The following is a 12,908-nucleotide window of genomic DNA, read 5'->3' as shown; positions in this document are numbered from 1 at the left end:
TAACTAATTTCATGTGTGCTAAGTACAACAAAGAAAAATGAAGTGGGGTGATGGGAGGGGAGGGGAGGGTATGGAGAGTGGTGAAGAGGTTGTATTTGATAGGGTGGCCAGTATAGATCTTTCTGAGGCAGTAACATTTGAGCAGGACCTGAATGAAGGGAGGGAATGATCATGAAATATTAGTGGGAAGATTGTTCTGGGCTTAGGAAAACAGCCAGTGCAAAGACTTCTAGTCAGGAGCTAGACTGGTGCATGTGAGGACCAGCCAGTAGGCCTTGTGACTGCAGCAGAGAGCTCAAGGGAAGGGTGATAGCAGATGAGATTGCAGAGGTGGGGTGATGATATGAACTTTCAGTTTCATTCTCACTGTGAAGGGAAGCCCTTAGGGGAAGCCAGGATGTGCCCAATCTACTGTTTTTAATTTGTAAGTTTACTTTGGCTCCTGAGTTAAAAACAGACAGTAGGAGGAACTTCAGAAACTGCAATACTATGGTAATTTAGAGGAGAGATGATAGAGGCATGGATGCGCTTTAGCCAGAATGAGAAGTGAACAGATTCAGCCACTATTTTGAAGTTTGAGCAAACAGGACTCCTGACACATTCAATGTGCAGGGTTAGGGAAGGAAAAACCAAGGTTGACTCTAGCTACTTCTGAAATATATCTGAATATAAAGTCTCTCAGTTTCTTACCTTCCAATTTGAGGGGTAAATATTCTTCCACTTATGGCTCAGTTTCCAGAAGACTGGCCAAAAACAAATACGATATCAACTTTTGCTCTAGTCATTTCACGGAGACTCATTTGGAAAAGGAAAGACTCCTTAACCGCAGCTAATCGCAGAAAAAAAATATTATAATTCTATCATCCCTGAAAGGGAACATCAGTGCCTCTCAGCATTTGGAACCTGCCATAGGTGAGCAGCAACTATCTGAGGCCCGTGGCACAGGTGGTAAAAGAACTTACCAAGACAGTTGTAGGTAAAGAAAGGCAGATTTATTAGAGAAAGTATGATAATATGTTGCAAGAGTGCAATGGGCAAGTTAGTAAAAGAGGGGCTAACTGCCGGGAAGTAAAGGCTTGCTGGGGATTTTGTAGACTGGAATGTGGGCCGAAGAGTGCTGCCTGCAGTACTGATAACGCCAAGGCTGCAGGGAGCTAACTTGCCGGTGTCTGGTAATAAGCTGGGCGCAGAAGGGCTATATGTCCTGGACCATGAAGAAAAGCAGACTTTATAGCTTATCTACTTGCTTTTTTTGTTTTCCCTCAGTCCCACCAGCCTAACTCCTTTTCCCTAATTAGGACTCCACATTTTCCCCCTAACAGAGGTAGAATGACAAATCTTTGGCATGTGGGTGAAGGTCTCATCTTCCAACTGCTTCCTGCTGACCAGAAGTGGAGAGTTGGCCCTACCTAGGATTGCTGCTCAGTTAGGAGGTTCCATGGGTCTAAATCCCTAAGTTGGGATGTAAATTGGGCAGGGTTGCTGTGAGACTATGGGGGAACTGCACTTGCAGCCTAAAATTTTGTTCTGCTGCATCCAAAGGAGAGTTATGGGGTTCTTTTAGAAGCTGATATCCCTCGCTGCAGTAATATTTTGGTTTGAGATTATTGTATTCTAGAAGACACAACATGAGATATTGCAGTAAAAATATGTGGTGCAAGTAAACAAATTAATATGAACATTATTATGGGGGGAGAAGTTGGGCAACCCATGGCCAAACCCAGCTGGAGAAGTTTTGAATAGTTGTGCCAAAAAAAAAATCTTGAGGAACTCTTTTTTGAAGGCCCTCTGATACTTTTTTAAACTTTCTTCTACTTGACCTGAAGTATTGATGTAAAAGCAACAGGTTTCATTTAACAGCACACAAGTGCCTCCTACCTTGGTGATAAGCACATCTAAAGCGTGTTGATTCTGCAGGACAACCCCTGACAATGAAATTAGGGCCTGTTGCTGGGCCTCAATGGCTGTGACTTTAGGTTTCCAAGATTGTTGGACTAAGATGGTGAGTGTATTAGTCTGTTTTCCTGCTTCTGATAAAGACATACCTGAAACTGGGCAATTAACAAAAGAAAGCGGTTTATTGGACTCACAGTTCCATGTGCCTGTGGAGGCCTCGTAACCATGGCAGAAGGTGAAAGGCACGCCTCACATGGCAGCAGACAAGAGAAGAGAGCTTTTGCAGGGAAACTCCCCTTTTTAAAACCATCAGATCTTGTGAGACTTAGTCTACTATCATGAGAACAGCCCCCATAATTCAATTACCTCCCACTGGGTCCCTCCCACAACGTGGGAATTCAAGATGAGATTTTGGTGGGGACATAGCCAAACCATATCAGTGAGATTACAAATGCTGTGCTTGAGCGTGGGTATACCTGCAAACCAAGAGTCCACTGGCTATAGAATATTCTAGACCATTTCTCTCCATAATGGGATTATCAGTGGCAAGGATGCCAAATGGTGGGAGGTTAAGTTCCACTTCTGTTTTCTTTCTTCCGATGACCTTTAGAGGGCTCTACTTAGGAAGAACGCCAAATTTGGAACTTGGCCAGAGGTTATGAAGTTCGAGGAGTTATATATATGCACTCCAGGTGTCGCTGCAGCTGTAGTGCAGGTGCCCATCCACTTAATAGGCAAGGCTAGAAACATGTTGGCTACACATAAAAAGAAGAACCAAATTCCTTTTAATGAAACTCCCAAGGAGGGACTTCATAACCAGGCATAGGTGTGATTAGTTTGGATTCCAGTATAATTTGCATAAATAGGGGCATTTCATAGCCCCTGGGGATTAAATGTGAACGGGCAATGACCGGAAAAGTAGTTATCCATACATAAGGGAGTAAAAGTTTCACTTGTTGTGTTGTGTAAATATGGGGCCTGACAGTTAAGAGTTCTAAATATTAATTGGTTAAAGGAAAATTGAGGAAAAGCCGTATTAGTGAGGTTAAGAAGTTTCAACCCCTATTCCTATATATTCCATCCCAGTTGCTAAACTATTTATAAGCATAAAGGAATCGTTTTAAATTTTGCTGGCATTAATTTTGTTGTTTTTCCACCACAGAGAAAACCTGTGGAGGTCCACGGTGAACTCATCAGTCATCATACAGCTCCCATTCCTGGTGTGTCTCTTTATAGTTGAGGGTGTAATTACAATGGGCTTGTGTTAAAGCCCCTAGGAAAGGGCCAGGCCCTTCCGAGTTTCTGAAGGCTCACTTTACAGGCCATTTCTGGTGCCTTCCCTATTCACTGGGTTACAGTGGATGATTGCCATGAGAGATCAATTGGCCTAGGTCCCCCTGTATTTTTGGTGTGCATGTACGTAGTGTAGTCAAATTCAGAGTATCTAGTATTGGGCTTGTGTGTTAGTCATTTCTTCTATAGAGAGTGGGATGGCTAGGAATGTAATGTTATTCTCGAGTGCCTGCCTATGTGGGCATGTCCAGCAGTTAGTACGATGTGTTACATTAGTAACCTGAGATATGACTGGGTAGAGCAGGTGCCTGGTTGCAGCCATTGAGGCAATAGTTAGCCATGATAGATACCAAAAAAAACAGAGCCATATTTAAGGAAAATGATAATATATGGTAAACTTAGAAAAGAAGAAGGGCTGCAAAGAGTGTGAGAAAAACAGTTCAACAAATACCGAGTATCCTAGCACATCAATGTTGTGGTTTAGGGGTAAATAACATTACTAGGACAAGTATAAAGAAATTTCAGGCCTGACACCTGTAAACCCAGCACTTTGGGAGGCTGAGTCGGGCCGATCACTTGAGGCCAGGAGTTCAAGACCAGCCTGGCCAACATGGTGAAACCTTGTTTCTATTAAAAATACAAAAATTAGCCGGGCATGGTGGCAAGTGACTGTAGTCCCAGCTACTCAGGAGGCTGAGGTGGGAGAATCGCTTGAACCCAGGAGGCGGAAGCTGCAGTGAGCCAAGATTGCGCCACTGTACTCCAGGCTGGGTGACAGAGCAAGACTCCGTCTCAAAAAAGAAAAAGAAAAAAGAAAAAAAGAAATGTAATCTGGGTAGTAGTTTTGGAGGTCTCCCTGCAAATAGCAATTTTGTTCTATTTCCCTTATAAAAGCATTAACATGAAGAGCGTGAAGCTGCTCAAGGGAGGCAGATGGATAATTACTGAGAGCTTGCAGTAAAATTGAATAAAAAGAGCCGCTTTACGAGTAATATTTAAAAGAGGTGTTGAATTTATATTCATTGACTTTTAAGGAGGTTAAAAATTCTAGGCTGCTTGGTTTAACAAAACCTCTTTTACCTTTTTTCTTTAAATGAGTTTTCAATGTTTATATTCTAGTTCGACCATAAATAATGAGTCTTATCTCAGCACTAGCAGCTTAGTAACAGCAGATTTAAAGCAGGCAGAAAAAAGAGGGGGAAAAGAGAGCTTTAGGAGACTCTACTTAACTCTGTAGTGCAGATTGACCATTTGAGCTCTGAAGTTTTCTTGTTGTAATTTGCCCATTAGTTTAAAATGTGCACAGAAACAGGCCATAATATGTAACCAGCTGGAGATTTAAAGAGAATGACAAAATCAGGGGTTAGGACATTAGAAATTATCTTTCCCTTTTAAGGCTGGACCCCTGGAATGAACAGAAAAAGAAAAAGAAAAGCAAAGAACGGAGAGGAAAAGGTTCGGTTTTACAGGAGGGCTTGTGAGACTTCCAGCCACTGCACAGCCTGTGGAGCAGGGCCAGCACCTCTACCACTTTCATTTATCTCCCATCAGGGAAAGCCTTAGCACCCCAGACCTACACCGTGTGAGATGAATTTCTCCCACTTCCACCAGTCACCAGTTAAGGTGACCTGTTCCAGCCAGAGCAGAGAGCCCCTTCAGCTTAAGGCCGTTAGGAGTTGGGATTTTGTTCCAGGGGCCCTTTGGCTCTCAGGGCAATCCCGTTTCCAATGGCAGAGCTTGTGGCAGAGGGGGCAAGCCATATGGGGCTTTTTTCCTTTTATTTCATTGGGTCAGTTTGCCTTTCTTCTTGCCTGCTCTTCTGCTCCAGTGGTGGTTATCTGGAGGACAGTGCTTAGGGCAACTTGGAGGGGGCTGGGGGCTTGTAAAGCAGCCAACCGTTAAGCCTGTCTCTTGTCTCTGTCTTTTTCTTTCTTCTTAGCTTTGTTTTCTTTATTCTGCTTTTGGTTATAAAGACTAAGGAGGCTAATTTGAGGATTTCCTGCATAGGAGCCATGCTGTATTACACAAGAAAATTAGAAGCTTCTTTCTGAGAGTCTGAGGGTTAAGTTTGTTCCAATGCTTTAGAATGCAGCCTAGAGGTGAGTCTGAAAGAATAGATGGGGTTGTCCCATGGTGGGACTGGAAAACACACCACTCAGGGCCTCATGAACTGCATTTTTAGAGTCCCAAGTACTCACCACTACATCACGGAACCTCACACTGAACTGCATTTTCTCCTGGGGCATCCCACCGAGATGAAAAGCGGCCCACTTGCATCCACCAAGGGACTTGGGTGCACTTTCTAAAGGGGCATCCCACCTATTAGTAAAGACCTCTCAGCCACTTGGGGGCCTTAAGTTGGATGATTAGTCCAGGTACTCACTTAAAGCTAGGTGGTCAGCCCAGATACGAGGAAAAAGGTAAAGGAAGAACTCTGCCTGGCGCCAGCCCAGGGAAGGGGCAGGGAAGGGAAGACTCACTGTTCTGAGGCTGAGTTCACCTTATTCAGCAACATCAGAACAGAATGGCTGCCCGACTCCATGGGGGAATTCAGAATGAGAAAGAGAGGGTCTGAGGCACCCAAAACGTGTGTGAATTCACTCTGAATGAGCCTCCGCTACCAGTCATGCCACACTTAGGGATTAGGGACTTCTGACCAGAGAAGAGAGGAAAAAGCCTTCTTCCCTAATGGGAGAGGCAGCTAACCCTGTTCACCCTCTAACCTTTAGGCAACACCAGAGAACAGCCCTGGCCAGTTACCATCAATTGCCAGAGAGATACTAGAAGCTGGCTGCTGAAAGACTGAAAAGAGAAAATAAACTTAGGTGCCTCACCTGAATGGGCGTGGCAGTCAGATGCTTCCACGGGGACACCTTTCAGCCCACCAGAGTGTAGCTCTGGCCAGAGACCTACAACTCTCTCCATGCTTAGATGCTATCCACTGAGGATTCCAAGTTGGGAAAGAGAGAGAGGCAAGAGGGTTCCCTATGAGGAGAAAAAGCCCCCATGCAGAGAGAGTTCCCCATAAGGAGAGAGAGCTCCCCATACAGGCCACCCAAATTTGTGGGTGAGTGACAAATATCTAAGGCTGGTGGCACAGGTGGTAAAAGAATTTACCAAGACAGTTGTGGGTAAATAAAGGCAGATTTACTATAGAAAGTATGAAAATATGTTGCAAGAGTGCAACAGGCAAGGTAGCAAAAGAGGGGCTGACTGCCAGGAAAAGACAAAGGTTTGCTGGGAATTTATTCTATGTGCTCCCCTCTCACCACTAGGCTGGACCTAATCCTGCAGGAACTCGGCCAACAACTGGCAAGTGACCTGCAATGCTGGTTCCTGATTTCTTGGAGAAGAAAATACCTTAGCAGCTGATGACTGACTTCCGATCATTGACTTTGACCTTGTATGAAAAGACCTACACAATCTTTCAAAGCCCTTCCCCCAGGAACAGCTCTTCATTGCTGGCATCCTTTGTCCATTCTTCTTGGTAGAACAAATCCAACCTTTATCTCTACCTCTTCTCTGTCTTCTCTGTAGCATTGTACAAATTTTGAAGATGAACCCCTTTCCCTCTCTATGTGTGTGTCATAATATCTTGCCCATCTTCCACCTATGAGACTTTCCTATCAGTGCTAAACTTACTAGTAGGAATGACTCCCCAAAACACAGCTTTCCTATTCCTTTAGTGTCTTACTTTCAGGGAGACTGGAGAGTGCACCTTTTAGTGAGCCTGAACTAGAAGTAAAGCAGTTTATCTATAGCAATAGAGGCTACATGTATTTCTCTCCAGCAACATCACTACTTTCTTTTATCCATAAATGACTAATGATAAGTTCTTTTCAATTTCTCACCTTTTTTCTTTTCAAAGGTACATGCTGAGTCAACATAATAAATCAGTATAGGCACTACAGCAGAGAGCCTTGAAATCAGATAGACCTGGCTCAATAAGGGTCAACTACTTATAGTTATAACATGTTTCTTAACATGTCTCTAATGCAGCTTTCTCATTTGTAAAATTGGAATAATACTAATAGCTACCTCATTTTCTCAGAGTCAAGAATAAAGTTATGGGAATGGTAACATGACAATGATGATGATATTAAAGGAGAAAAATCACAAAACCGCAAGACTTAGGATATCCAAGTGTTTATTGAGGTCAGATAAACATGTTATACCTTTATAATTATTGTCATAAATATCAATATTAGCCTTATACTCAAGTAGCAATATCAAATAATGTTTCTATAAATAAATCCGTATTAATAAAGTGATATAAATAAAATGCAGTCTTATAATAATAATAAATACATTTATAAATATAAAGTACTGATTATGGAAACATGAAGTTATTTAGGGTTTTTTTCCCCTAAAGGAATGGAAAGTAATCTTTTTTATGGAAAAAGACAATTGTTTAAAAAATAAGTTGTTTTCTGTGTATAGAACACCAGTTACAATAAAATGTTATCAATAAATATCTATGCTTAGAAAGTCTACCTTCTGGTCTTATAAACAAAAGTGGCACTGGTTTCCTTTGTAACTAAAGCAGGGGTTCATTTGGAATCCACCCATCATGATGGAGTTTGGCTTCCCATCTTCCTTTTGGTTAAAAAACAAATTGCTTTTGGGCATCTAATTGTTATTTCTAGCAGGGAAAGGGGGTTAGTTATTCATTTTTCAGCTTTGCTCTGGTCAAATGCAGGCATTTCTCAGAGACATAAACAGCAAATCCAGTTCTCCAATTGCTTTGATCTCTCCACTCTCTCCAAGCTGTGAAAATAAGAATGCAAAAGTATTTGAGCATTTATGCCATGTTTTCTAAAGTGAACAAATTAGAAATTGCAAGATTAGGTTGATGGAGACAGAAACCGAATTTTAAGCATTTGTAAAACATTCATAGTAATATCCCTTTAGTATTGTATGATTTGCCAAAGAGCTTAAAATGACGGCTCTCTGGACTGAGAGGCCACCAGCAGGCATCAATTTCAGATGCACCTCACACTAATGAAGCTGTTTAAAAGCTGGGCAGAGACTTGACCACCCCTTCTTAACCAGAGCAAGCAGACTGAAGTGAGGCTGGGATCTGGGGGATCCCGAGTGCCACCCGTTATGCCTTGGCCTGTTTTGCAGCTCCAAAACTATCTATGACAGATTATTTATAAGGAGCTTGTCCAAACCGCAGCCCACGGGCCGCACATGGCCCAGGACAGCTTTGAATGCACCCTAACAGAAATTCATAAACTTTCTTAAAACATTATGGGATTTATGCATGGACTTTTTTAGCTCATCAGCTATTGTTAGTGTTAGTGGATTTTATGTGTGTCCCAAGACAATTCTTTCAAGGTGGCCCAGGGAAGCCAAATGATTGGACACTCCTGATTTAAAACATCTCAGCTCAAATGACTTTGAACCATGTATTCACCAATACATTAAGGCTTTTTCTGTTTCCACCTTTTTGACAAATAGTAAAAGAAAAGTTTTCACTTTTGTGGGAAAAATACCAAATAAGTCTTTTCCACTTGCTTTAGTTAATAGAAAACCAGATACAGGTCCTAACATTCATTCTTTCTCCCTCCAAGTCAAATGCAGATGAGGATCCCAAACTTAATCGAAGAGGAGACCCAAATTCAAGTGAAAAGCATTCCCTACTGAAATTCCTCTAATCTATCATATTTGCATTATTTCAAGAAAAACCTTGTCACCATTGCCCTCTATATAATACATGGTTCTTTCTTTTCCTGCTTTCTTTCGCACTTTCACCTTTCTTTTGACATAAAGCCAAAAAGATATTCTTTTCTATCTCAAAGACTCCAAGACTATAAAGAATTTTAAAGTTTATCGTCCCCTACTGTCTGTCATGCATTTTACTACCAGCCTGCGTTCTGCTTTTACCCCCAGCGAGAGGGAATTAATGCCTCCCAAGACCACCCTATTTCAGACAGCTCTGGCAGTTTCTCCTCCTGTTGATCTTTCTCTGAACAACATTCCTCTCCCTCCTGTGCTTTCTGAAGCTACCAGCAAAAAAGCATAATCACTCTTCCACATGGCAACCCATTGCAAATATTAAATTGATTCTTTCAAAATGGATTAAAGGCCTTGAAAATCACACAGATCACCATGAGATTTTCTTCTCTCACACTTCACTTTTCTAAAGACAACAAGCAAGCTGAAATCAGTAATTTTTTAAGCAAGATGTGTAAAGCATGCCTTGTCTGTGGCATGCTAACATTCAGCCCTCCATGTCTAGATGATAGTTCTGTAACAAGAGAACTGGGCTTCACAATTTAAAACTACAAAGCCTTCAATTACCAAAGGAAGAAACAGTCACATTCATTAAATGATGCTCAGGAAGAAATGCTTTTTTAAAAATTCAAGAGGGAAAAGGGGGGAATTAAGGTTAAGCTTGTTACTGAAAATTCCATCAACTGGAGGCTTCATGTTTCTGAGTATTTGGTTGTACCTGCTTGCAAGAGCATCACTTTCACTGCTCCTAATCATTCCTCTGGTTTTGGGGTGAGTCACTATTGTTAGTCTAAGCCTTCCATTGTTGTTCTTTTCACCAAATAGGCCACATGATGGTATCATTCACTATAGAAATGTACACCAGCCCACCATGGATAAATGCTCCCTAGGGATTTGTTGAGGGAGTGAAGGAAGAAACTAGAATGGAAGGTCTTGATGGGAGAGAGGAAGAAAAAAAGGCTTACCAATTCAGACTTCCATTTAACTATAATAAATCTCTTACTGATATTTTTACTGTATTTGAACCTGTATAAAAGAGATCAGGGGTTGTCTGCTCTTGCTTTTAAACTAAAATCAATAGCTGATAGATATTATGAAAATTAAAAATAAGTATTTATTACTCCAGAAATTAGCCCTATATGCAAGTCCAGCTCTTTTCTTGTTGTTCTGAGTTTATTCTTCCAAGTTTCAAAGCAATGCATTAATGCCTTCAAAAATGACTTCAAATAAATTTGCCCGTAGGCATTTTTCTGTTTTTAAACAAGTGCTTCTTCAGATTACATGAGTCAATAGGAATCTGAAATTTCCCTAAGAATTAATGATACCAAAACTAATCTGTATCACCACCGGGAAAAGTGCTGGCTTGGGATTCAGGAGACCTGCATTCTAGCCCTATCTCTGCCACTGGCCATCCCCAGAACATGAGTTTATGTGACTAGACAAGCTAAGGTCCCAACCAGTTCTAGAATTCTACAATTTGCAAAATTTGGAAACTGACATCTAGATATATAGATATATCTACATACACAGATACCAAAGTAATCACCCTGGTGGTAGGAGAATCAAGTGAAAAATCACAAAGTGGTGGGAAGGAAGAAAGGAAAGAAAAACAGCATTTGTCTCTCCTATTGCATGACTCAGCATTGACAGTTATCAGTCCTACCTTTTTCACTGTGTCCTTCAGCTTTTGCACATTGCTCTGGATATGCAGGTCATCACCTTCAATATGCTATAAAACAAAAACAAGAATAACTGTCTTAATGTCGTGCTGAAACTTTATGAACCTCCACACCCATGGAGGTACGGTTCAATTCACCTGGAATTAAAGCTCTTAGTAATTTTGCCCACAATGACCTAGATTTCAACTGTGACCTAGATTTCCTGAGCTCTTGAATTCCCTTGGACACCAGAATCCAGTCACTTCCCTTACAAGAGACCTCTCTTCATCTTTGGGAAATCCTACTGAGGTTTGCATTTGTGGAAAGAGCGGAGTGGTTTATGCAAATTCTGTAAGGAATAAAACCTCAATCGTACCTCCAGAAAATTGCATGCTTAGAACAAGAAATGTACATAAAACATCTCATGTGAAAATTAAGCCCTCTTCAGTAAGTCCTAGGGCCTTTTACTGGGCCCACTCCACTCAAACTTTTTTTCATAGTTTCAAATGTTCAGCGGCGTCAAGTTCACACGCCTCCGATTTTGTGGCTTCCCATGACATCAACAGGGCAACAGTCTGCTGACCCACCACCGACATTAAGCCTTCCCATTTCCCACTTTCTCTTCTACTTTCTTTCCATGCCATCCCCTCCCCTCAACAACTTAGACTCAATGGATCCATTTCCACATCTAGATGTTTTTCCCAACACCTTTCTCATCTTACACAACCTGAGTTGCCCTTTTTCCGGAGACAAACCAATGCGGCTTCTATACACTTAAGTTCCAGACCCCATTCACCACTATAAACTCAAGATGTGACTCAATCAAAGCAAAAACAAACACTCTATGATCCCAAATGACTCCTGATAATACTGCTGCCAAGACACTTCTTCCTGCTAGCTTAGGGGTAGGGGGGAGGAGAGAGAGTTGGGGTAAGGGGGTATCTGCGGAAGAAGGAGGGAAGGAGGGGTAGGTGGGCATAGGCTGAGAGCTGAACTTACACATGTGCTTAGCCTGTTGCTGAGCCTGGCCAGGAAGGGCACCACCTCCTGCATATAAGGCTGGAACCTATCAGATTGAGGGAACAGCACTTCTTCAAGGGTGAAGTTCAGCACCTGCTTCATCAGATAGCAGCGCTCACTCATCTGCAGGTGGAAGGGAAACAGCAAGGGTCATAAGGGATAAGACCTAAACCATCATCACCACCACTCCAAGTACCCATAGATGGCACAAGGCCCTGTTCATCACAACTGTAGCTTACACTGACTCCGCGGAACAGTTTCTCCCCAATGAGACGAACGTCTGTGTTGTTATCAACCAAGCTAGCCTGGAAGAGAAGAAAAGACTAAGTGTCTGGACATTGAGAAAATAGAAAAAAAAATCTATACATAGACATGTGCCCCATCCCCTCTCCCCAGAGCAACCCCATAAAGACTAAAAGCAGAATTCAGATGCGTGCATGAGTTTAGAACAACGCACAGAGGCATAAAGGAAAAAAAAATCATCAGATGGGTTACTGAATGGCCGCTCTTTGGGAAAAATTCATCATATGTATCATAAAGGCCAAAATGGAAGGAAGAATTTCAAGTAAAAAAAAAAAAAAGCCTGATTCCCAAAGAGTCTCGGAAAAAACAGAAAATTTATTTACTCTCAGGGATAAACAGTGGGTTCCTAAAGCTCTTAGAGATGCTCTGAAGAAAGTTTAAGAATTATTTGGGTTCCAAGTAGATTCAACGAGAAAGAGCAGGATTGAGATGCATACCTCCTTAGCCAGCATGAAGGTGCGGTTGGTGATATAGGGCTGCTGGAAGTTGGACTTGTCAAGCCTGCAGTGGGAGCTGATGGGCGCAGCTGCTCCTCCCTGTACCAAGAGGGCCAAGAGAAGGAGGCAGCTGGTGGCCAGAGTCCCCATAAGGAAAGAGCTCACAGATTTCTGCAGGGCGGCCATTGCAGGCAACTCTAACGCGAGCAACTGGTGACTCGGGAAGGAGAACCTGGTCAAAGACAACGTGAAGGAACAAAATTAGTCAAGAAGTATTTCATCAAACTAACGAATTGTACCAAGTTTGCCGAAACGCTTACCTGTTCTGAAGATTCTGCTTGTGAAGGGGAAGGCAGAAGCTGCTGCTTTTATAGCCCCCAGGATACTGACTTTTTTTAATTGTGAAAAATATGACATCAGCAATTATCTAATTTCCAGTACTGTCTTCTGAGAACGACCTAACCACCGCAGGAGCCCACAAAACACCACCTCTATCCTTCCCACCTTGAGATGCAAGTGTTTCCCTAAAACGTCACTATTAGAGCCCAGAGGGTATTTTACA

General features: G+C 42.1%; 1 protein-coding gene across 1 annotated transcript; it reads right to left on the bottom strand.

The window, feature by feature from the left end:
- Positions 1–7,322: 7,322 nt before the first annotated feature.
- On the bottom strand, positions 7,323–12,683 carry IL22 (interleukin 22). The gene is made up of 6 exons (XM_003259777.3): positions 12,667–12,683; positions 12,347–12,578; positions 11,846–11,911; positions 11,586–11,729; positions 10,592–10,657; positions 7,323–7,956 (listed from the first exon to the last, which is right to left on the bottom strand). Exons 2-6 carry the CDS (start codon positions 12,530–12,532, stop codon positions 7,879–7,881), a joined length of 540 nt encoding a protein of 179 aa, XP_003259825.1. The 5' UTR covers positions 12,533–12,578; positions 12,667–12,683; the 3' UTR covers positions 7,323–7,878.
- Between the last annotated feature and the right edge of the window lie 225 nt (positions 12,684–12,908).

The sequence above is a fragment of the Nomascus leucogenys genome, chromosome 10 (assembly GCF_006542625.1).
Source record: "Nomascus leucogenys isolate Asia chromosome 10, Asia_NLE_v1, whole genome shotgun sequence".
NCBI classification, from domain to species: domain Eukaryota; kingdom Metazoa; phylum Chordata; class Mammalia; order Primates; family Hylobatidae; genus Nomascus; species Nomascus leucogenys.
Note: the sequence above shows the minus strand (reverse complement) of the source record. Positions and strands in the feature narration are given on the sequence as shown.